Source organism: Pristiophorus japonicus, chromosome 10, assembly GCF_044704955.1.
Source record: "Pristiophorus japonicus isolate sPriJap1 chromosome 10, sPriJap1.hap1, whole genome shotgun sequence".
Lineage (NCBI taxonomy): Eukaryota > Metazoa > Chordata > Chondrichthyes > Pristiophoridae > Pristiophorus > Pristiophorus japonicus.
Window position 1 is genome coordinate 98,714,541 of NC_091986.1, and position 26,625 is coordinate 98,741,165.

The window sequence follows — 26,625 nt, forward strand, 5'->3', positions numbered from 1 at the left end:
CGTACCTGCAATGAAAGCCATGCCATCACCAGAAATATAATTGTGCAGACCATCGGCAAGCTCAAGCTACACTTATGCTGCCTGGATAGTTTGGGAGGAGCCGTGCAGTATCCTCCTGACCATGTTTCCAGATTTGTGCTCAAATGCTGTGTAACTTCACTATACTGAGGGACCAGCCTTTACCACCACCTTGGTGGCAAAAAGTGGAGGACGAGGAGGAAGAGCAACATGAAAAACTGTTGCCTAGAGTGGTAACAGGCAATGTTCCCTGGAATTCTTTTGGGTGAGCTGCTTTAAAGGGACTGTGTGGCCCATTCACAGTTCACACATGCACAACCTTTAACATTGTAAAAGCCGGTCCCGGGTTGCGCGCGACCGGAAGAGAGCTGTGTGCCGCATTGCTTATAGGGAACATTGGTAACAGGATATCCCTCCTCCTGTCTGTATCACCTAGACCAGATCCTAAAAAACAGATGGGATGCTTCTTTTAAGTGGCATCAGAGATAGCCGATTTCCCATTCTCCAAACAGACATATGGTCAATAAGCAGGCAGGTAGAGGAGAGACACATGCCCTGCTATCTGAACGCTTATTTTTGGGCACGATCGAATTTCTAGGCCCATAAATTTTCACATACAATGCATCATGCAAGATATTGTTATGTAAACAATTATATGAAAATGGACCTCTAAATTAAATAAAGCACACCCATTGCCAGGATATCTGCTTCAACTATTGAGGGAGGCAAGAAAGAAAAGCATTTATATCACTCAGAAATCATGGATGCTTTATATACGATTAATTATTTTTTGAAGTACAATTACCACAAGGCAAATGCAGCAACCATTTTATCCACAAGGTGGTCCTACACACACTGAGATGACTGTCCAATTAATACATTTTCCATGGTACTAGTTGAAGGATGAATGTTGGCCTGAACACCAAAAGAACTCCCTGCTCTTCTTCAAATGCTGTTATGGGCCCTTTATCATCCACTTGAACATGTAGTTGAGGTCTCAGTCTCCAAAAAACAAAAAAAATCGCAACTCTGGCAATGCAGCACTAAACTCTTCAGCACTGGATTCTGCAAACCACAAGCTGGACAGTATGGAAACTGTCCTACAAATACAGTCACTACTAGCTGCAGGATCTTGAGACCGAACTAAACCTCTTCAGGTTCTAGATATAGCAATACACCATTCAAAGTTGCTGTGGGAAACCAGATGTTTGAAGGCTTGCATATTTCACTGCAGGTGGAAAATTGAGGAAGGCCACCCTAACTGAATTATGTGAGTGGGTGGCTAGCGCTCAACAACCATTGCCAAAGGATTCATAAAGGCTAAAGTCATAGAAAAACCATCAGTTTCAGCTGACAAAACTGGAAGAACTATCAGGGGTTCCAAGAGAGAAAGAATCTACAAAGAAGCACTCTGTTGATAATGGTAATGTGAAGACTGATTTCAATTGTTCCAGCTTACAATGGTTAATTACAATAAAGAGTTCCCACACTTTGGCTCATAAAACATCAATACCCTGAACTTGCAAATTTTATAGCTTACATTTTACTGCTAATAGTTAATACATTATAACATTTAATTTAACCTGCAGGTGGCAATAATGTAAAAGACGTTTGAAAAAAAGCAGTAAACTGATATGCTGTATTTAGTACTGCAAGTGGTGGGGAAAGAGTGGGGGCTGGAATATAAACGTGACTGCACTGTAAATTATTTGGATGACATTCAGTGTTTTTAGGCATTTTCACAGATACAAATGTACTTTCTGATGAGAGGACGATCTTTATTATACTTGTTGAACATGGAATAAATCTATTAAAACACTAGTCATTGCATCTCCTGGGTTTGTGACATGGAATTACTGTGGCCCAGAATTTCCTGCAATGGAGATATTGTGACAAACGCTGCAAGTTAGATTATTTTGCTCCGCGATCCTGTAGGGCAAATTCTTATCGCAATTTGCTGGAAAGATAATTAGAATATGCCCCAGCGAGTATAGCACAAGCACAATAATATTAATATAAAATTCAGAAGATACTTGCTGTAAAAACACTTTGGTGCATTGCGCCACCCGTTAGCGTCCCGGGGGTGCTAACGGTGCGCAAATGCACTATTGCCCGGGCGCATGGATCCCATCGCCTCCTGCCATATTTGACGGGAGATTTGAGGCGGCGGTGCACCTTAGCACCACGATCAGACAGCTACAGGTGATGTTTATGCGGCGGCGGGGCGCTACTGGGGTGATCTTTAAAGGGGAGGTCATGCAGGTAAGTCCCTAAAAATACTTACCTTCCCTTCCGCAGCTGTATGACGTTTTCTTCGCGGGGGCCTGGCCGTGATCAATCAGCCCGGTACTTGGCTTGAGTGCCGGGCTGGTTACGCAGCATCTCTGCTCCCGAGGTGGTCCAGGTAGGTGTCTCTTGCTGTGCAGAGTTTGTCGTGTGGGGCCCTTCCCTTTAAGGGCATGGCCCAGTGTGCAGCGCAGCTCATGCGCCCGACCCGGTAGCACTCCAAGAACGAAGCTTGATTTAGTGCTCCACTTCCTTCCAGGTGCACTGAGCCGAAGTTCTGGGGAGCACTAATCTTCAGTTCCTGGCGCAAAGTTTAGTGCTCCCCAAGTGATACCGCCCCCGAACGGGTCAATAAGGAATTTTTCGGCCTTACTTTATTACTTAATTGAGGTTTAGCGTTTCAATGAAGTTCCTAGAACAAGTCAGCAAAAAAATTTACCCTCAGGCAACCTGTGAAGCGATTGAGTATTTACTTCTTGTGAGCCCTGCAGCGTCATTCTGTACTTTTGTAGTGCCGGTCACGTTTATAGTGCCGTTAATTCAAAGATTTTCATGAGGGTGGAATTATGATAATTAATTATTCAACTTTTTGGCAAGATCTCTGCCTGCAGCACAAAAGTCCCACTGAATAATGGTGCGCTGTACATAATGGCATAAGCTACCCATGTCATAATTTCCTGAAATTTCTGCACCATAATAATGACGTATGGTGTAGATGTGCCATTACCATGGTGTATGTTTTTAGAAAATTCTGGCCACGTATACAGCAGAGTGTTAGTGAGGTGTCATTATTCAAGACCAAAACTATGTATTTACACAGTTGCTACTGGATACATGCATGAGTCCAAAATTAAATATTTTCATAATACAAACAAAATATTTTACAATTTTTGGATGAGTTGCTGTTCTTTCGTAATTGAGCTCAATTTTCCGCGGTGATTTGCGCTGTTTTTTTGGCGCAGGCCACTTTTTTTGGACTAAGTTTTTTAAAACTTTCCCCGATCAATTTGCACCAGCGTAACTCAGTTAGTTGTGACTTTTTTTTTTCGATAAGTTTTTTTTTCAGCCAAAAGGGGTGTAACCTGCCACCCGCACCAATTCTGGCCAGTTAGGCAAGTTTGGCCAGCTGAGAATTACTCCAGTTCTTCTTAGGACGGCATATGTGGCCTCTGTTGAAAAACCTTTTGGAGAGTTCAGGAAATCGGTGCAGGTAAGTGCAGCAGATGCCCGGACAGCAGCAGCTGGAGAGGTAAGAGGGGGGGGGGAACAAGCCTTTCGGGTATAGTTAGGTGCGGGGACCGGGAGAGAGGAAGCTGTTCTGCCTGGGATTGATGCGTGGACCGGGACCGGGAGGCTATTTGGCCTGGGATAGGTGCGGGGACCGTGAGGCCATTCGGCCTGGGCTAGGGACAGGGGAGCGGACCGGCAAGGCACTCGGCCTGGGGTAGGGATGGGAGTGCGGACCGGGAGGCCGTTTGACCTGGGCTTGGGGCGGGGGAGTGGACCGGGAAGCCACTCAGCCTGGGCTAGGAGCGGACCGGCAAGCCACTCAGCCAGGGCTAAGGGCGGGGGAGCGGACCGGGAGGCCACTCAGCCAGGGCTAGGGGAGTGGACCGGGAGGCCATTTGCCCTGGGCTTGGGGCAGGGGAGCGGACGGGCAAGGCACTCGGCTTGGGCTAAGGGCAGGGGAGCGAACCCGCATCGGGAGGAGGGGTGGGGGGGTAGAAACTTTAATAATTTAATGGAGGTAAGTTGCTGCATTGTATTTTAATGTGCTTGTGCAGGTTGCGAGCTGTCTGTATGTTTCACTTTCCAGCCTCAGCCCGCATTGTGTCCCTGGTTACCGTAGCAACCTGATCTTTTTGGCGCAGATCAAGGCTCCACCCCCAAAACTAAAGGACAGGTTAGGCTGCGCCAAAAGGAAGAAATCAAACGGGGAAACTTAGAACATTTTTTTTTGGCGTACTTGGCCCCCCAAAAAATAGCCGCAACTCATCAACTACACCAAAAATAAGCTTTGGGGAAAATTGAGCCCAAAAAAACGACTTCGAATTAGAACCACATATCATCCTTGCAAGATCTCTGCCACTCGATGACCTATGACTGGAGTTGCACAGTGGTGGCTGGAATGATTGCCCCTTAGCTTTTTGCTGTGGGAAAGTGCCTTTGTCCTCTTTACCACCTCACTCTCAAAAACGTAAAATTAAGTCAGTAACTCCCCAGTGCAAGCCATCAGGCAAAAATCTGCATCCCACTAGTATAGCATGGCTGCACTGACTTTTGCACACTGTCCTGTATCAGTCCTTTATGAAGCACTTAACCCAAGAGCCAACAGCTTAATACACAGAGTTGAATGAACAAGATACAAGGGCAGTTCCTGATTTTGACAAGTGAAGCGTCTGAGACAAGGTATCACTTTTGAAGTTGGCCTCAACAGTTTTTAAACATAATTCAGTGTGGAAACATGCCAATTTATAGCTTTATGTTTACAGAATTTAATTTTAAGAGAAAGCTGTTCTATTAGCCATCGTGAGAGAGAGGATAAGTCTTAATTCTATTAGATTTTAATTCCTTAAGTTCATTTTCTTTCAATTCATTCGCAGGATGTGGGAGTTTCTATCAAGTCCGGCATTTATTGCCGACTGTCAGCTGCCCCGACAACGTGGTACTGGGCCTTTTTAAACTGCAGCAGTCCAAGAGATTAATGTGTGCCCACAATGCTGTTAGGTAGAGAGTTTGGGGATTTTAGCTCAGTGACGATGAAGAAGTCGGGAGGTGCGTCGCTGAGGCGAGAGTCCGGGGATCGGAGAGGCCTATAAAGGCCGCGAGATCAGCATTCGGGAGGTGCGTCGCTGAAGCGAGAGTCCGGGAATCGGAGAGGCCTATAAAGGCTGCGAGATCAGGAGTCGGGTGGTGCATCGCTGAGGCGAGAGTCCGGGGATCGGAGAGGCCTATAAAGGCCGCGAGATCAGGAGTCGGGTGGTGCATCGCTGAGGCGAGAGTCCGGGGATCGGAGAGGCCTATAAAGGCCGCGAGATCAGCAGTCGGGAGGTGCGTCGCTGAGGCGAGAGTCTGGGGATCGGAGAGGCCTATAAAGGCCGCGAGATCAGCAGTCGGGAGGTGCGTCGCTGAAGCGAGAGTCCGGGGATCGGAGAGGCCTATAAAGGCTGCGAGATCAGGAGTCGGGTGGTGCATCGCTGAGGCGAGAGTCCGGGGATCGGAGAGGCCTATAAAGGCCGCGCGATCAGGAGTCGGGAGGTGCGTCGCTGAGGCGAGAGTCCGGGGATCGGAGAGGCCTATAAAGGCCGCGAGATCAGCAGTCGGGAGGTGCGTCGCTGAGGCGAGAGTCCGGGGAATCGGAGAGGCCTATAAAGGCCGCGCGATCAGGAGTCGGGAGGTGCGTCGCTGAGGCGAGAGTCCGGGGATCGGAGAGGCCGATAAAGCCGCGAGATCAGGAGTTGGGAGGTGCATCGCTGAGGCGACAGTCCGGGGATCGGAGAGGCCTATAAAGGCCAGCTGGTGCAGCTGCAGGGAGAAGGCAATAAAGAAGTAGAAAGAAATTGAAAGGTGACGTCACAGCCAAGGGGGTAAGTGATTGGCTGGTGATTGGTAAGTAGCTTCTCTTTGTCCTTCTTTATCAGTAAGTAACCTTTAGCATTGTTGTTGCCAAATTAAGTTTATCTAAGGGTTAAGTAATGGCAGGAGAGCTCGGACACGTTTTATGCTCCTCCTGTACTATGTGGGAACTCAAGGACGCTTCCGGTGTCCCTGACGACTACGTGTGCGGGAAGTGTATCCACCTCCAGCTCCTGACGAACCGCATTGCGGCACTGGAGCTGCGGGTGGATGAACTCTGCAGCATGCACGATGCTGAGAATGACGTGAATAGCGTGTTTAGTGAGTTGGTCTCACCGCAGGTAAAGGGTACACAGTCAGATAGTAAATGGGTGACCAACAGGAAGAGCAGTGCAAGAAAGGTAGTGCAGGGGTCCCCTGCGGTCATCCCCCTGCAAAACAGATAGACCGTTTTGGGTACTGTTGAGGGGGATGACTCATCAGGGGAGGGCAGCAGCAGCCACGTTCATGGCACCATGGCTGGCTCTGCTGCACAGGAGGGTAGGAAAAAGAGTGGGAGAACGATAGTGATAGGGGATTCAATTGTAAGGGGAATAGACAGGCGTTTCTGCGGCCGCAACCGAGACTCCAGGATGGTATGTTGCCTCCCTGGTGCAAGGGTCAAGGATGTCTCAGAGCGGGTGCAGGATATTCTGAAAAGGGACGGTGAACAGCCAGTTGTCGTGGTGCATATCGGTATCAACGATATAGGTAAAAAACGGGATGAGGTCTTACGAGACGAATTTAGGGAGCTAGAAGCTAAATTAAAAAGTAGGACCTCAAAAGTAGTAATCTCAGGATTGCTACCAGTGCCACGTGCTAGTCAGAGTAGGAATTGCAGGACAGCTCAGATGAATACGTGGCTTGAGCAGTGGTGCAGAAGGGAGGAATTCAAATTCCTGGGGCATTGGAACCGGTTCTGGGGGAGGTGGGACCAGTACAAACCAGACGGTCTGCACCTGGGCAGGACCGGAACCAATGTCCTAGGGGGAGTGTTTGCTAGTGCTGTGGGGAAGGAGTTAAACAAATACGGCAGGGGGATGGGAACCTATGCAGGGAGACAGAGGGAAACAAGAGGGAGACAGGCAAAAGATAGAAAGAAGAATAGTAAAGGTGGAGGGCAGAGAATCCCAAGGCAAAAAACAAAAAGGGCCACATTACAGCAAAATTCTAAAGGGGCAAGGTGTGTTTAAAAAGGCAAGCCTGAAGGCTCTGTGCCTCAAAGCGAGGAGTATTCGGAATAAGGTGGACGAATTAACTGCACAGATAGCAGTTAATGGACATGATGCAATTGGCATCACGGAGACATAGCTCCAGGGTGACCTAGGCTAGGAACTCAACATCCGGAGGTATTTAACATTTCGGAAGGATAGACAGAGAGGAAAAGGAGGCGGGGTGGCATTGCTGGTTAAAGAGGAAATTAATGCAATAGTAAAGAAAGACATTGGCTTGGATGATGTGGAATCGGTGTGGGTGGAGCTGCGGAATACCAAAGGGCAGAAAACGCTGGTGGGCTTTGTGTACAGGCCACCAAACAGTAGTAGTGAGGTTGGGGACCGCATCAAACAAGAAATAAGGGATGTGTGCAATAAAGGTACAGCAATTATCATGGGCGACTTTAATTTACATATAGATTGGGCTAGCCAAACTGGTAGCAATGCGGTGGAGGAGGATTTCCTGGAGTGTATTAGGGATGGTTTTCTTGACCAATATGTCGAGGAACCAACCAGAGAGCTGGCCATCCTAGACTTGGTGATGTGTAACGAGAAGGGACTAATTAGCAATCTTGTTGTGTGAGGCCCCTTGGGGAAGAGTGACCATAATATGGTAGAATTCTTTATTAAGATGGAGAGTGACAGTTAATTCAGAAACTAGGGTCCTAAACTTAAGGAAAGCTAACTTCGACGGCATGAGGCGTGAATTGGCTAGAATAGACTGGCAAATGTTACTTAAACAGTTGACAGTGGATAGGCAATGGCAAACATTTATAGATCACGTGGATGAACTTCAACAGTTGTACATCCCTTTCTGGAGTAAAAAATAAAACAGGGAAGATGGCTCAACCGTGGCTAACAAGGGAAATTAAGGATAGTGTTAGATCCAAGGAAGAGGCATATAAATTGGCCAGAGAAAGCAGCAAACCTGATGACTGGGAGAAATTTAGAATTCAGCGGAGGAGGACAAAGGGTTTAATTAGGAGGGGGAAAATAGAGTACGAGAGGAAGCTTGCCGGGAACATAAAAACTGACTGCAAAAGCTTCTCTAGATATGTGAAAAGTAAAAGATTAGTGAAGACGAATGTAGGTCCCTTGCAGTCAGACTCAGGTGAATTAATAATGGGAAACAAAGAAATGGCAGACCAATTGAACAATTACTTCGGTTCTGTCTTCACGAAGGAAGACACAAATGACCTTCCGGATGTACTTGGGGACCGAGGGTCTAGTGAGAAGGAGGAACTGACGGATATCCTTATTCGGCGGGAAATTGTGTTGGGGAAATTGATGGGATTGAAGGCCGATAAATCCCCAGGGCCTGATAGTCTACATCCCAGAGTACTTAAGGAAGTGGCCATAGAAATAGTGGATGCATTGGGGATCATTTTCCAACTGTCTATCAACTCTGGATCAGTTCCTATGGACTGGAGGGTAGCAAATGTAACACCCCTTTTTAAAAAAGGGAGAGAGAAAACGAGTAATTATAGACCAGTTCGTCTGACATCAGTAGTGGGGAAAATATTGGAATCAATTATTAAGGATAAAATAGCAGCACATTTGGAAAGCAGTGACAGGATCGGTCGAAGTCAGCATGGATTTTTGAAAGGGAAATCATGCTTGACAAATCTTCTAGAATTTTTTGAGGATGTAACTAGTAGAGTGGACAAGGGGGAACCAGTGGATGTGGGTATTTGGACTTTCAAAAGGCATTTGACAAGGTCCCATATAAGAGATTGGTGTGCAAAATCAAAGCATGTGGTATTGGGGGTAATGTACTGGCGTGGATAGAGAATTGGTTGGCAGACAGGAAGCAGAGAGTCAGGATAAACGGGTCCTTTTCGGAATGGGAGGCAGTGACTAGTGGAGTGCCACAGGGCTCAGTGCTGGGACCCCAGCTCTTAACATTATACATTAATGATTAGGATGAAGGAATTGAGTGTAATATCTCCAAGTTTGCAGATGACACTAAACTGGGTGGTGGTGTGTGCTGTGAGGAGGATGCTAAGAGGTTGCAGGGTGATTTGGACAGGTTGGGTGAGTGGGCAGATGCATGGCAGATGCAGTATAATGTGGATAAATGTGAGGTTATCCACTTTGGTGGCAAAAACACGAAGGCAGAATATTATCTGAATGGTGGCAGATTAGGAAAAGGGGAGGTGCAATGCGACCTGGGTGTATTGGTACATCAGTCATTGAAAGTTGGCATGCAGGTGCAGCAGGCAATGAAGGCGGCAAATGTCATGTTGGCCTTCATAGCGAGGGGATTTGAGTATAGGAGCAGGGAGGTCTTACTGCAATTGTACAGGGCCTTGGTGAGGCCTCACCTGGAATGTTGTGTTCAGTTTTGGTCTCCTAATCTGAGGAAGGACTTTCTTGCTATTGAGGGAGTGCAGCGAAGGTTCACCAGACTGATTCCAGGGATGGCTGGACTGTCATCTGAGGAGAGACTGGATCAACTGGGCCTTTATACACTGGAGTTTAGAAGGATGAGAGGGGATCTCATAGAAACGTATAAGATTCTGACAGGATGGGACAGGTTAGATGCGGGAAGAATGTTCCCGATGTTGGGGAAGTCCAGGACCAGGGGACACAGTCTTAGTAAGGGATAGGCCATTTAGGACTGAGATGAGGAGGAACTTCTTCACTCGGAGAGTTGTTAACCTGTGGAATGCTCTGCCGCAGAGAGTCGTTGATGCCAGTTCATTGGATATATTCAAGAGAGAGTTAGATATGGCCCTTACGACTAAAGGGATCAAGGGGTATGGAGAGAAAGCGGGAAAGGGGTACTGAGGTGAATGATCAGTCATGATCATATTGAATGGTGGTGCAGGCTCGAATGGTCTACTCCTGCACCTATTTTCTATGTTTCTATGAAACGGCAAAATATGTCCAAGTCAGGATGGTGTGTGACTTGGAGGTGGTGATGGTGTTCTTATGCAGCTGCTGCTCATCCTTCTAGGTGGTGGATTGCGAATTTGGAAGGTGTTGCCAAAGACGTCTTGGTGAATTGCAGCGGTGCATCCTGTAGACAGTACACATTGCAGCCACGGTGCGCTCAACTTTATTGTTTAAGTTAAAGAGGAGGTGCCGATCGAGCAGACTGCTTGAACCTGGATAGTTGAGCTTCCCGAGTGCTGATGCAGGTCCACCCATCTAGACAAGTGTAGATTATTCCCTTACACTCCCGACATGCCTTGTTGGTGGTCAGGTGGTGAGCCCCTCACCACAGAATATGCAGCCACTGACCTGCTCTTGTCGCCGCAGTACTTATGTGGCTAGTCCAGTTGAGTTTCTGGTCAATGGTGACATCCCCAGGATGTTGATCATGGGGGACTTGGCGATGGTAATGGTAATGCCATTAAATGTCATGGGGTGGAGGTTAGGATCTCTCTTGGAGATGGTCATTGCCTCGCACTTATGTAGTGCAAATGGTCCTTGCCACTTCAGCCAAGCCTAGATATTGTCCATGTTTTCCTGCATTTGGTCATGGACTGCTACAATATCTGAGGAATTGTGAATGGAACTGAAGACTGTGCAATCATCAGCGAACAACCCCATTTATGACTTTATGATAGAGGGATGGTGATTAATGAAGCAGTTGAAGATACTTGGGCCCAGAACGCATAGGAACTCCTGCAGATGACCAGGGACTTAGATGATTGGCCTTCCAACAACCACAACCATCTTTCTTTGTGCCAGGTGTAGGTTTATTCACTGGACAGGTTTCCCCCAATACACAATAACTAAAGTTTTTTCCAGGGTTCCATGGTGCCACACTTACTTGGTCGGATGCTTCTTTAATATCAATGGCAGTTACTCCCATCTCATCTTATCGAATTCAGTTTGTGTCATGTTTGGACTAAGGCCGTAATGTGGTCTGGAGCCGAGTAATTCTGGCACAACTCAAACTGAGCATTCGTGAGCACATTATTGATGAGTAGAAACATTGGGCCCAACAGAGCCCAAGCTATTTTTCGGTGCACTGACCTGAAGCGCACCGACTTTGGCGCTGGAAAGGGCGCCAGAAAAAAGGGGCCCCATCCTGGCCGCTCTTCGGAGTCCCCGGAGTCGTGGCGTGGCTTGCAGACTGAAGGGGGGTGGGGGGGGAGGCGGAGCAACAGGCCAACGCAGAAAGCATTTCCGGCACCTGCGCGCATGCTCAGTGAGGGCTGCGCACATGCTCCTCTCCTCCCAGCGCGTCCTGTGGGCTGTGAGCAGGACCCGATGCTTGCAGCCTCTATCCCCGGCCGAAGGGACACCCGATCTCGCCGCACCCTATACCCGGACGAGTAGCCTCCCATGCCGGCCGGCCGGCCGGCTGAATTCCCGGGCGAGGTAAGACTTCAGTTCTATTTTTTATTTAGTGGTTGTGTGTGCTTGAGAGTTTTGATTGCGGGGGAGGGAGGGGAGTTTTTGAAGGGGCAGGGGGGTGGGGGGGACAGAGAAAGAGTATTTTGTATACCAGCATCTCTCTCTCTCTCTCTCTCTCTCTGGCTACCTACCCACCCTCCCCGTCCCCCCCCCCCCCCCCCCCCACGACATCACGGCTAGCAGCTCGCATTTCTCCGGTAGGATTTACTTCATTTTTATTAGTATTTTAATTGTTTGAGCTTTTCCTTGCAATGTTTGGTGCTTGGTTGTTGAGGTCCTCTCCAGTTCCCTTTCCGCCCCTATCCCTGCCCTAATGTCTGCCGAATGTGCGCTGTTTTTTCTTCACTGTCTGCAAGGTTTTTCAGAGCTGGCCACATACGCTGACCTAAGTTTTTGCTGGCCAAGGTGGCATAAAAGGCCAAAACTGGTGTAAGTGTCTGGGAACACCCCCTTTTCAAAAAAAAACTGACCTGAAAAAAATCGTATCCAACTGACACTCTGGAGCAAATTTTGGGGGCAAAATCGCATTTTTTTAAAACTTATGCCAGAAAAAACAACTTACTCCAAAAAAATTGATGCAAGTCATGGTCAAAATTAGGCCCATTGAAACATAGAAAATAGGTGCAGGAATAGGACATTCAGCCGTTCGAGCCTGCACTACCATTCAATATGATCATGGCTGATCATGCAACTTCAGTATCCCATTCCTGCTTTCTCTCAATATCCTTTGATCCCTTTAGCCGTAAGGGCCACATCTAACTCCCTTTTGAATGTATCTAACAAACTGGCTTCAACAACTTTCTGTAGTAGAGAATTCCACAGGTTCACAATTCTCTGAGTGAAGCAGTTTCTCCTCATCTCGGTCCTAAATGGCTTACCCCTTATCCTTAGATTGTGACCCCTGGTTCTGGACTTCCCCAACATCGGGCACATTCTTTCTGCATCTGTACTCTGGGATGCAGCTTATCAGGTCCTGGGGATTTAATCGGCCTTCAATCCCATCAATTTCCTGAACACAATTTCCTGACTAATAAGGATTTCCTTCAGTTCCTCCTTCTCGCTATACCCTCGGTTCCCTAGTATTTCCGGAAAGTTATTTGCTTAGTGAAGACAGAACCAAAGTATTTGTTCAATTGGTCTGCCATTTCTTTGTTACCCATTATAAATTCACCTGATTTTGACTGCAAGGGACCTACATTTGTCTTCTCTAATCTTTTTCTCTTCACATATCTATAGAAGCTTTTGCAGTCAGTTTTATGTTCCCTGCAAGCTTCCTCTCATACTCTATTTTCCCCCTCCTAATTAAACCCTTTATCCTCCTCTGTTGAGTTCTAAATTTCTCCCAGTCCTCAAGTTTGCTGCTTTTTCTAGCCAATTTATATGCCTCTTCCTTGGATTTAACACTATCCCTAATTTCCCTTGTTAGCCATGATTGAATCACCTTTCCAGTTTTATGTTTATGCCAGACAGGGATGTACAATTGTTGTAGTTCATCCATGTGATCTTTAAATGTCTGCCATTGCCTATCCACCATCAACCCTTTAAGTATCATTCGCCAGTCTATCCTAGCCAATTTACGTCTCGTACCATCGAAGTTACCTTTCTTTAAGTTCAGGACCCTAGTCTCTGAATTACCTGTGTCACTCTCCATCTTATTTAAGAATTCTACCAACATATGGTCACTCTTCCCCAAAGGGCCTTGCACAACAAGATTGCTAATTAATCCTCTCTCATTACGATGACTCCTTCCATCCTCATCATCGGCAGTCCCTCGAATCCGAGGAAGACTTGCTAAATGGGCCTTACACTAAACATCCGTAAGACAAAGGTCCTCCACCATAGAAACATAGAAACATAGAAAATAGGTGCAGGAGTAGGCCATTCAGCCCTTCTAGCCTGCACCGCCATTCAATGAGTTCATGGCTGAACATGCAACTTCAGTACCCCCTTTCTGCTTTCTCGCCATACTCCTTGATCCTCCGAGTAGTAAGGACTAAATCTAACTCCCTTTTGAATATACTTAGTGAATTGGCCTCAACTACTTTCTGTGGTAGAGAATTCCACAGGTTCACCACTCTCTGGATGAAGAAGTTTCTCCTCATCTCGGTCCTAAATGGCTTACCCCTTATCCTTAGACTGTGACCCCTGGTTCTGGACTTCCCCAACATTGGGAACATTCTTCCTGCATCTAACCTGTCTAAACCCGTCAGAATTTTAAACGTTTCTATGAGGTCCCCTCTCATTCTTCTGAACTCCAGTGGATACAAGCCCAGTTGATCCAGTCTTTCTTGATAGGTCAGTCCCACCATCCCGGGAATCAGTCTGGTGAATCTTCGCTGCACTCCCTCAATAGCAAGAATGTCCTTCCTCAAGTTAGGAGACCAAAACTGTACACAATACTCCAGGTGTGGCCTCACCAAGGCCCTGTACAACTGTACAACCTGATCCCGCCACACAGCACTGCCCCCCAGTCATCAAAATCCACGGCAGGCCTTAGATAATGTGGACTATTTTCCATACCTCGGGAGCCTACTATTAGCAAGGGCAGACATCGACGACGAGGTCCAACACCGCCTCCAGTGTGCCAGCGCAGCCTTCGGTCAGCTGAGGAAGACAATGTTTGAAGACCAGGATCTCAAATCTGGCAGCAAGCTTATGGTCTACAGGGCAATAGTGATACCCATTCTCCTATATGGCTCAGAGAAATGGACCATATACAATAGGCACCTACTTCCATCATTTTGCTGATGATTGGGAGTATGCCGACAGGCCAGTAATTGGCCGGGTTGGATTTGTCCTGCTTTTTGTGGACATATTTGATCCAGTTTTCAACATTGTCGAGTAGTTGCTAGTGTTATAGTTGTCCTGGTACAGCTTTGTTAGGGGTGTGGCTAGTTCTGGAGCATAACAGCCTGGATGCTATCAGGACCTGTAGCCTTTGCTGTGTCCAGACATTCAGCCATTTCCTGATGTCACAGGAAGTGAATCAAATAGGCTGAATACTGCCAAATGTGATGATGGGGACATCAGGCAGTGGCCAAGCAGGATCATGCATTCGGCACTTCTGGCTGAAGATGGAACACTTCAGCCATGTCTTTTTCACTCACGTGCTGGGCTCTGTCATTATTGAAGATGAAATGTTTATGGGAGCCTGCTCCTCCCATGTGTTGCTTACTTGTATACCATCAGTGCATTATGTACCCTTGCTACCCTCAGGGCTGCCTCCAAGTAGTATTCAACATGAAGGAGGCATTAGCTGAAGACTGCCAGTAATCAGCAGGAGGTTGCCTTGCTGATATTTGAACTGAAGCCACGAGACTTCATTGGGTTCAAAGTCAATGTTGAGGATGCATAGGTCACATAAAAATTGAAATTAAGACAATGTTAACATTCAGAAATACAGCACCACACTGTGATGTCTATCTCTTATCCAAGACTGAGGATAAAACGTAATTTCAACAAAGTTCACAGTATGAAACTTCATGATCAAGTTAGACTTGTTCCAATTTAACATTTTACCACATTATTTGTTTTAAACCTTATAATAATACTTGTTTTTGGTGCTATGCTGTATATGAAGAGGTGGGGAGTTAGTTGATTTTAAAAGTTTTGTCCTTCATAACTTCTAACAATAGTAATTTGTAAGTAGCAAATGAAACTTGCTAAATGTGATAAAGTGTTAACTTACCTCTTTACATAATGAATGATGACATACCCACAACACACTTTGTTATCTTAAGCTTGCTTACAAGTATCATTATTTTAGATTTGAACATGATATGGTCAATAGCTAGGCTGTGTACTACAATTCAAAAAAATCATGAATGGGCAGAAGAATATAATCATCCTATCTAAAGTCGAGAGCAATTTATACTTAACTGGTGAAAATGAGAGCATGCCTGAACCAAAAGACTTAATGTGTTCTTTCCTCTACTTAACTGCATTATGCCTGAAGGCTTCTTCTATATGGATTAGAATTTACTTACTGAATCACACTCTGGAAAGTTTCCCTACAATACTGTTTTACCCATTTTTGTGTTTTTTTTTAAATAGACAGCAGCTTTCTTTATATGTTGTATTATCAAGTTTACATTCACATATATAATTTATGAAACATGGCAAGTATAATAATATATTCAAGTTTAATTTCATGGTTGTGCTTGCCAGGGAATAATACAGGTTTAAAGGTTGGCCTCCAAGGTTCAATTCGTTTACGGAATGAGAGTGTCCTGTCAATTGGTGGTTGTCTTAGACATGCAATAGAAAGCTTACTAGTGTTATGTGCTGTTAACCTAGAAGTTTAGCTCGATATACTTCAGCAGGAGCTTTGTGAACACATGAGGGTCCTCAAGATCCCACCAATCTGCATTTAAGTTCTATGGACTTAGTTAGGTGTGATGTACCCCTACAGAATGGGAATGTGCACTCCATATTGGGCAAGCAGAAACCCTACCTTTCTGGATTTCTCAGTAGCTTGGCTTCATCTGTTAAGCATGGCGATGGGTTTCCATGAAAGAGACGCTGGGTTGAACCACCCTAAAAAAATTACCTGTGGAAATGATTTGGGTGGGGCATATTGTGCAGTGTGAACCTCCAAGCCAAGCCTCAGAATGCTTTGTAATGAGGGCTGTGCTAATCTGTAATCTATGGAAAGGTTCTTGCATTCTAGTGAACTGGGTTCTGTAGAATTGTGAGGCCTATCATGGAACCACTTTCCAGGATGGCTGCATGCAATGGCATGACCAGAATATGTTTACCCTTCTGTCCACAAATAAAATAGTCAAATTATAAATGCAAATACAAACTTGAGGCAGAACTTCACTTGGCAAACAGTATTTTAATAAATTAATTAGCTGGTGAACGATTGGGTGCTATTACTTATTAGAGTGCAGAAAGCATTATTGTGCACATTCTTAACCCTATAGTATTTAGAATACCATTGAGTACCCAGCTTTTAACATCCTAGAGAACTTGTAATTGCCCAGAACACTCAACAATGCTAATAAAATCCTTTGAAGATTAATTAATATCAGGAATCCATTCAAATTACAATTGATTATTACAGGAATAAATCCGGTTCTGACAAAAGGTCATCAACCTGAAAACATTACCCCCCTCTTCTCTCTCCACAGATGCTGCCTGACCTGCTGAATGTTTCAGAATTTTCAGTTTTTATTACAGGAATAACTGACTTTTGTTCAATGATTTGAGGATTTCTTAAAGAACTGTTTTTTTTTGCTACTACTGTCCCCACCACTTATACTTCCCTGTTTATCGTGGACAGCCGCCTATAATGGGGAAATGGTGCTGACTATTTGTAATTACCAAAATTAAAAAGGCACCACTTAAAATGTATTTAGCGGACCGACTTTTTTTGGCAGTTCCAGCATCTGTTCGGGGTTACCTTCCGCTCACCCTGACCACTACTGTTTATCCTGCAGCACTGTTTTAATGTATATTAGTCAAAAAGGAGTCAAGTTGACTATCTTCTTCAGACAACTCAAAACTTTCATAATAACTGTACTCTGCAGATATATTTCCTTCTTTCAATCACCCACTAAATGTTAATTTTTGCAACATTCATAAGTGCGGTGGCAGCTGTTTAAGAACTTCAAAATGAACCAGCCGCTTTTAAGTCGAAGTTGCTTACATGCGTCATGATGCTCTCTGATGGCCCATAGAGTTTGGCAAGGCTCCTTAAACTTGCAGTAACGTCTTATTAAAAGTGGTGACACTGGCATTATTTTGGAAGCTCACCTGCTACAAAGTATGTCAAACGTTATACTGCCCACCGGCACAAGTCAATGCCTTTTTCTGTTCTCTTTCTTTTAAGACTCTGATGGGTAAAACACAAAGGAGCAGTGCAAACCTAGGCGTTGACATTAAGCTAAGTTAATCACTGGAAGCTTTTGGTCATTTATTTCATTGCTGTCAAACATTATACCGGCCATCGCTTATAGCAGGAAAATCATGTTTGCATGAACACGCCCGCTATATACTGTGGGGACTGTAGTGATATTAGGGTTAGGGACATGGTTGATTAAACATGGCATATGTTTTGTATTGTAATAATCCCCCTCAAATTAATCAAACTAGTCATGAAAACACACCAAGCATAATGATCAGCACAGCATGGGAGGGCAATTTGAGGTTATTTGGTAGGCATGGAACAGATATATTCTACCTGGTGACCCTGATGAATGGCAAAGTCACAAAATGATTAAGTTGCTTGTGTGGGACTGGGAGAAAGCTGTTGATCTGCATGTTTCTGTTGATCTGTGAAGTCAATGGGCTAAGACTGCACTGGCCATCTCATCGGGTCACTGATAAACCATCTCAGCTAAGATGTTAGATTAATATTTTTATACTTTGACAGTATTAAATTAACTCCTTGTAAGCCAACTAAGAGAGATGGTGCAGACACCACTGAATAACAGAATGTTACAGCATAGAAACAGGCCATCCAGTCCAAATGTTCTGTGCCAGTGGTTTTTCCAACTTGAGCTACCCAATCTAATCTCATTCCCTGCATGCTTCATATATCCATTAGTATTCTTTTTCAAGCAACACTCACTTCTAAAGGAACTTATGGACTCTGTTTCAACAAGTTGCTGCAGAGAATTCCCCATTCCCACCTTCATTATAAAGAAATTTATGTCCTTTTGCTTCATTCTTTGTGATTACCTTAAATCTGCTCTGTTTTGTTAACATCTCGCTGAGCAGTGGAAACAATCTGGTACTATTTACTTTATCGTAACTCTCCAGGATTTAAAGACCTCAATCAGATCATCTCTTGATCTTCTCGGTTTAAGTGAAAAAAGCCCAACTTCGCAAGACTCTCTTCATAACTGTAACCTCTTCATGCCGTAATATCCGAGTGAATCTACTTTCCACATTTTCCATTGCTATTATATACTTTTTATAATAGGGTGCTCCAAAATTACACACAATCATGTTAACTTATCTACGTCCTCCACAGTTTTTTCACGATCCTCATCAGTTTGTCTTTCCCCTGCCCTGAACTTGATGTCATCAGCAAATGTAGACATAATTTCATCTATCCCAAGTCCACGTCATTTATGTATATAGCAAATAACATTGGTCCCAAAACAGACTCATGTGTAACAAATCTTTCCAATCTGAAAATCTTCCTTTTACTCCTACTAATTACTTTCTGTCCTCCAATCATCTCTCCACCCATATGGCCACATTCCTGTTTCTGTAAGAATTTTAAAATGAAAGTAATTCTCACCAATCTTCTTCGCTCCTCTTCAACCGTATGGAGAAGCTGTGCAAATTCTTTAAAGGACTGAGCTGGAAAAATAGGTTTCATGTATTAAGTAAAGAATATCACACCACCTATAAACTTCAATCCACAATTCACTATTGCAATAATTAAGCTTGGTATGCTATCAGTATTCTAACATTTGTAGATGACCAAAATTACATAGGAAGGCATTATGCATAACTGAGAGTGTCAACATTGGAAAAAATTGAGAGGCTCAGCACCTCAGATACAGTTTGGCAAATGGTATTTAACACTAACAATGCACTGGTGTGAAGAAAATTCATTTTAACACTGCAGGTTCATAGCTAGAAGCTGGGAATTGGGAATTATCAAAAACTCATTCAATGCGTTAAGAGTTTGAAAATATAATAAAAAGACAATCACTATATAGGAATGCTTCACAAAACCCTTTGAGCATAGGCCCATGTAAGCTGTAACTTGTTAACAAGACAACTATTTGAATAATTTATATAGCTCTGGTCACTCTCTATCCAAAAGAACATTGACATAGTGGAAGGACTACAAAGGAGTGTAGTAAGGATGATTTGGGGACTCGACACTTTTGCCTTCATTATACATAAAACCTGTTGGCATAAGTGAGATATTACTACCTTACTTGTCATGACTAGGTTATATTCTAACTGCACAGACTTCCTCACAAATCCTGAGCACTCCTCACACCGCATTACCTACATACCAAGTATGGGAAACTCTGAATAGTCCACAATAATAGAAAGTGGCACTTGATGAATGCAAAACCCTCCTGCCTCTGGAGCTTCAGTTACCCCAATTACGCTGGATATTAAATCCTCAGATGAGAAGAGACAATTCCGTAGTCTCCCTCTCTTCTCCACCTCCATACTCCTGTCTGATTTCCAACACCCCACCCTCACAGATTTCGAAGAACCCGTCAATTTCCAACTCCCTCCTGATTCCCGAGTTCTCCCCGCTCAGCCCCGCCAACTCCATAACCCCACTCCTCAATTCCAGACTCATAAGAACATAAGAAATAGCAACAGGTGTAGACCTTTACAGCCCCTCAAGCCTATTCCACCATTCAATAATATAGAAACATAGAAAATAGGTGCAGTAGGCCATTCAGCCCTTTGAGCCTGCACCACCATTCAATATGATCAAAGCTGAACTTCTATGTCAACTTCATTTTCCTGCCTTATCCCCATATCCTTTAATTCTGTAAGAGCCCAAAAAACTATTGATCTCAATCTTGCCCTTTGGGACAGAGAATTCCAAAGATGCACAACATTCTGTGTGAAGAAATTCCTCTCATCTTAGTCCTAAATAGTCAACTCCTTATCCTGAGACTGTGACCCCTAGTTCTAGACTCGCCAGCCAAGGGAAACAGCCTCGCAGCATTTACCCTATCAATCCCTCTAAGAATGCTATACATTTTAATGAGATCACCTTCATTCTTCTAAATTCCAGAGAATATAGGCCCATTCTACTTCTCTCTTCATAGGACAGCCCTCTCATCCCAGGAATCAATCTAGTGAACCTTAGTTGCACCCCCCCCTAAAGCAAGTATATTCTTTCTTGGGTAAGGAGACCAAAACTCTGCGCAGTACTCCAGGTATGGTCTCACCAAAGCTATAAATAATTGCAGCAAGAAATCCTAATCCTTAATGGGTAAGCCATTTAGGACCGAGATGAGGAGAAACTTCTTCACTCAGAGAATTGTGAACCTGTGGAATTCTCTACCATAGAGAGTTCGTTAGATATGTTCAAGAGGGAGTTAGATATGGCCCTTACAGCTAAAGGGATCAAGGGGTATGGAGAGACAGCAGGAAAGGGGTACTGAGGTGAATGATCAGCAATGATCGTATTGAATGGTGGTGCAGGCTCGAAGGGCCGAATGGTCTACTCCTACACCTATGTTTCTACACTTCAACCCCCTTGCAATAAAGATGAACATACTGTGTATCTTCCTAATTGCTTGCTGTACCTGCATATTAACTTTGTGATTTGTCTACAAGGACCCTCAACTTCCTTTGAATCCCAACATCTACTAGTCTGTCATCTTGTAAAAAAAACTTTTTTTTTCCCATTCTTCCTACCAAAGTGGATATTTCATACTTCTCCACATTATACACCATCTGCCATCTTCTTGTCCAATCACTTATCTGTTCTATATCCCTTTGCACCCTCTTCACAGCTTACTTTCCTACCTAGCTTTGTATTGTCAGCAAACTTGGATATATTACACTCGGTCCTCTCATGTAAGTCATTGATATAGATTGCAAATAGCTGAGCCCAAGCACTGATTCTTGCGACACTCCACTAGTTACACTCTCCCATCTTAAAATTGACCTATTTATTCCTACTCTTTTCTGTCTGTTAACCAATCCTCAATCCATGCTAATATATTAACACCAATCCCATGATCCCCAGTCTTGTGTAACAGCATTTTGTGTGGCACCTTATCAAATGCCTTTTGAAATTACAAATACAGGTAGAACCTCCCTTATTCAGCACCCTCGGGACCTGACCTGTGCCAAATGAGGGATTTTGCTGGATGAGGGGAGGTCATCAGCCCGAGCAGGTGGGCTGGGGGGAGGAGGTCATCCGAGGTCGGGGGTTGGGGGGGTGGTGGGGAGGGAGGAGGTCAGTGGGCTGGCAGACCCCGAAGAGTCGGCACGGCTCGAGCGGGCCCGAAGAGTCGGCATGGCCCACCGGCTCGACCCCCCACCCCACTCGGAGGGAGCACCGAGCGGAGGATTGGCCGGCCCAAGGACGCGGCCTGCCGGCCTGACCAATTAGAGTGAGCACTCTGAGGAGGAGCGGACGGCCCGAGGACTGTGGCTGCAGGAGTTCCAGCAGGGCAACGAGGAGGTGGCAACCGATAACCCCGGTATCGAGGAGAAAGATTATATTGGTGTGTACCCTATACAAATTTTTTTTTTTAAATGTATCTTCCGAGACTGGGAAGGAAAGATTTTGACTGGCCGTGTTCTGCACATGCACCACCCGGCGACCAGGAATGGTGCCGGATAAGGGAGTCCCGGATAAGAGAGGTTCAACCTGTATACTATATCCACTGGTTCCCAGTTATCTACCCTGCTAGTTACACCCTCAAAAAACTCTAATAGAATTGTCGAACACAATTTCTCTTTCATAAAACCATGCTGAATCTGCAGAATCATATTTTGATCTTTCAAGGGCCCTGTTACTTTGTTCTTAATAATAGATTACAGCATTTTCCCTAAAACTGGTGTCAGGCTAACTGGCCTTTAGTTCCCTGTTTTCGCTCTCCCTCCTTTCTGGAACAGCAGGGTTACATTTGCTACCTACCAATCCACGAGGACCGTTCTAGAATCTAGGGAATTCTGCAAGATCAAAACCAATGCATCCACCATCTCTGCAGCCAGTGCGTTTAAAACCCTAGGATGTGGGCCTTCAAGTCCAGGAGATTTATTTCTCCAGCCTTTTTTCTTTACTAATATTAATTACTTTAAGCTCCTCACTCTCATTAGACCCTTGGTTCCCCACATGTTCTGTGTGTCTTCTACTGTGAAGACAGATATAAAACATGTTTAACATCTCTACCATTTCCTTATAACTTCTCCTGTCTCTGCCTCTCAGGAAGACATGTATACTTTCGCTAATCACTTTTCTTTCCACTTATAAAAGCTTTTATGATCTAATTTTGTATTTCTTGCTAGTTTATTCTCATATTCTATGTTCTCCCTCTCTCAATTTCTTGGTCATCATTTGCCGATTTTTAAAAATACTCACAATGCTCAGGCTTACTATTCTTTTGAAACATAGTTTGTCTCTTTTAATAGAATACTATTCTTAACATCTCTGGATAGCCATGGCTGTACTACTTTTCCAGTGGAGTTTTTATTCCTCAAGCGAATGTATATTCATTAAGAATTATGAATTATGTCTTTAAATGTTTGCTACTGCTTATCTACCATTTCTTTTCATCTAATTTACCAATCTACCTCAACCAACTAGCTCCTTATACCTCCATAATTGGCTTTGTTTAAATTTAATACTCTAGTTTCGGACTTAACCACATCACTCTCAAACTCTATCATATTATGATCACTCTTCCTCACAGGATCCTTTCCAATAAAAGATTACTAATTAACCCTAATTACTAGTCAAATCCATTTATCACTATTTGTGGCATTAATTCATCGACCTTGTTATGAATGCTCTGTGTATTCCGATACAACGTCTTTAATTTTAACTTTTTACTATTTCTCCCTGATGTGGCCTTAATTGCTAATGCTCTATTACCGGTATTAAACTCGGTCCCTTCTTGACAATCTGCTTGATTGTACCCAATTTGTTACTCTGCTCTGCAGCCTTGACTTTCCTCTTCAGAGTTATCAATTTACCCTTATTAGTTTAAAACCCGAGATACAGCTGTAGTTATTTGCTTTGCCAGGATATTGGTCCCAGCCCAGTTTAAGCAGAGTCTATCTCAAAGGAACAGCTCCCTCTGTCCCCAGTACTAGCACCAATACCCCATGAATTGAAAACACCCACTCTTTCAGCCACGCATTTAAACCTTTAATCTGTTTGTCCCTATGCTAATTTTCACATGGCTCAGGTAGTAATTACCTTTGATGTTCTGCTTTTTAATTTGTGCCCTAGCTCCTCATACTGCCTCAGCAGAACCTCATTCTAGAAGAGAGAAGGCACGCGCGAGGCGGGGAAGAGAGCGAGCGCGCGCGAGGCGGGGGGGGGAGAGCACGCGAGGATGGGGGGGGGGGAGAGCGAGCACGCGCGAGGCAGGGGGGAGGGAGAGAGCGAGCGCGCGCGAGGCGGGGGGGGGGGGGGGAGAGCGAGCGCCCGCGAGGTGGGGGTGGGAAAGCACGGGGGAGGGAGAGAACGAGCGCGCGCGAGGCGCGGGAGGGAGAGAGCGAGCGTGCGCGAGGCACAGGAGCCAGCGAGCGAAAGGCATGGGAGAGAGAGAGAGAGCGAGCGAGCGTGCACGAGGCACCGGAGAGAGCGAGTGAAGGAGCACTCGCGAGTCACGGGAGAGAACGCGCGCGCGCGAGGCACGGGAGAGAGAGAGAGAGAGCGTGCGCGCGCGAGGCACGGGAGAGAGCGAGCGCGCACGAGGCACGGGAGAGAGAGAGCGAGCGCGCGCGACACAGGAGAGAGAGAGCGCGAGACACGGGAGAGAGAGAGCGCAAGACACGGGAGAGAGAGAGTGTGAGAGAGAAACCCCATCAGCTCTCTCAGGTGGGCATAAAAGATTCATGGCACTTTTTCGAAGAAGAGCAGGGGAGATATCCTGGGTGTCCTGGCCAATATTTATCCCTAAATCAACATTACTAAAACAAATTATCTGGTCATTATCACATTAATGTTTGTGGGAGTTTGCTGTGCGCAAATTGGCTGCCACGTTTCCTACATTACAACAGTAACTACACCTCAAAAAGTACTTAATAGTCTGTAAAGCACTATGGGACTTCCTGACGTCATGAAAGGCGCTATAAATGCAAGTCTTTCTTTTAAGTTTTAAATACTTACTGCTTGAAATTTACACAAACCACTACAAATATTAAAAGGCAAAAAGGAGCACCCATTGCGATCTATCGTTACACTATGTGTTGCAGCTCTCCAGCAGCCCCCTCCCAACTGTTAGGTGACATTACCGAGCCAGAGGCTTCTCGGAGCAGCAGCTAGTGACATCATGGAGCTGGGGCAGGGGTAGGTGCTGCTGCGGCAAGACAATTTAAAGAGCTGATCTCCCAGGCTGCTAGCGCTCGGGAGCAGTCCCCAATTCCGGGAAACTCCCGCCAGTAGCTGGAGCATCAGTTTTGTTGTTATATCTGCTTCCAAACACAAGTTCTTAGCATCGTTGCAGCTGATTTAGGTGCTGATCATAATCTCAGCTGGTTCTTCAAGATTGTTGGAGCAAATTTTACTATACATACGATGACTATTTCGAAAATAAGGACACCTGCAAATAAAGGACATCTGATGCAAGTCCTTTAGGTGTCTCTAATTTACAGGTTTCAGAAAAAATTATATATGCTTCTGGAAAAAAAAAGAAAATATGTTTTTGTGGGATCTGTGTCAAAAAGGGACAGATTATCTAGGTCTACTGAATTTTTGCTGTTCAGAAAATGTGTTTGTTTATCACCAGGCCTCCCACGTTCCAATTTTCTACTGCCATGGAGGATATCTTGGGGTGATTTTGATCACAATTTATGCATTATAAGTTATCCTGTAGCAGGTACCACAACTCTTGTGAAGGGGAAGCAGCAAAGAAAGGACTCCTCTGGAATGTCGAGGTGTGCATAAAGAGGTCTAGAAAATGAGTCCCAGGGTATTGACATGTGCGGCCAAAATGCCTCAGGTGTGGTTGTACCTGTATTTGCAGATTTCATGAAATCCTCTTTTTCATCTAAATCACGCAGCAAAATTAGAACCGCCAAAAGGAATATCCATATTAAACACTTTGTATGGTGCAATTTAAATGGCAGCTGTAACCAAATATAATGAAGAAAGTCTCAATAGGAAAAAAAACAAAATTCTAAAAATGGTGGACTCCCTAACAAAAATAAAACCAAATACATTCAGCCAAATTCATTAAAATCAGATTGCAAATGTGAAAAAAATAAAACCAAGAACTATAGAACAGATTCTATTTGAGCAAGCTAGGTTTACTAATGCACCTAACCCATTTTTTTATGGGCAATGAGCTTTTTGGGGGTGGTGCTTCAACCAAAATCGTGAAATTCTGCAAGGAACATTACTTAAAAAAAATGTTCTATGGAAAGAAGACACACATGGTTTTCTCATGCCAGATTCTCCCATCACAAGCGAGACGCCACACTACCTGTAGAGCCTCATAAAACTGACCTTTAAAGTAAAATTGAAAGCTTGACATTTTTCAATTATCAGGCAAAATTCTGATGAGAAACTAATTTCCAGGTGGTCATTTTTCAATGGCATCCAGAGGTATGTATTGCAAGAAATCAAGCTCTTAATTTGCAGGAAAATAACAGAACAATAGGTTTTACTTATTTGTAGATAGCACTGGATTTGTGTTGCTCAAGGGATTTCACACAATAAGAAAGAGAAAGGTCAACCGCGATTAGCAACAAAATGTTTTCCTGTTTCGGAAAACTACCTCACAGTAGTTCATGTATACCACTATAAGCATGTATAACATTCATGGTCAGCAACAGCACAGTTCCACACTTCCTCAATGTTGCCTGAATAGTTCAAAGTTTGACCTGAAACTCAAAACATTACAGATTTCTCATACAAGATAATCAGGGTTGTAAATTCAAAATAAAGCAGTTTAGCCCTGTGCATTCATTACTGCTGGGCTTATACTATTTAGCTTGCAACACTTAACAGATGTCAGCTCTCAAGAGACCTAATCTACTTTAGTTGACCGTAGACATTTCTTCAATCCTGGTTTTCCAAAATAAAAAAAGTAAATTACAGAACACCAGACCACCAACCTCTCTACTCCCCAGCAATTTTTGTCACAAGAAACAAGGAAGCATCAAATGTGGACATTTCTAATCTTAATTAAGCAACTGGAATTCCAGAGTGCATGAAGTAGAAAATGCACCAAACAGCTCCTGCACATTAAGACTTTTAATAATGCACAAGTATGATTTTTTAAATCCCAATTTGTACAGTAACAAAATACTCTCAGTGGGCAGAGAGTGAAATAGTTTCTATCATAGGTGGGGAAGAGCAGATAACTAGCAGATACATTTTTTTTAATTCTTCCTCAAAAATTAACTAAATGGAGGTATTTGTGATACTTGCCCTGCTGCACTATTGAAATGATGTTTCCATTACAAACAGGAACTATTTCAGTAATGGTGG

At 44.4% G+C, this 26,625-nt stretch overlaps 1 protein-coding gene across 2 annotated transcripts in view; it reads right to left on the bottom strand.

Annotated features, from left to right (window-relative positions):
* The window catches only part of LOC139275038 (rho GTPase-activating protein 42-like), a 608,898-nt gene that overhangs the window by 353,908 nt on the left and 228,365 nt on the right, over window positions 1-26,625 (bottom strand). For both annotated transcript variants that reach the window (XM_070891940.1, XM_070891941.1), the window contains exon 3: window positions 18,757-18,818. In XM_070891940.1, coding sequence (XP_070748041.1) covers window positions 18,757-18,818 — 62 coding nt within the window. The remainder of the gene's footprint in view (window positions 1-18,756; window positions 18,819-26,625) is intronic.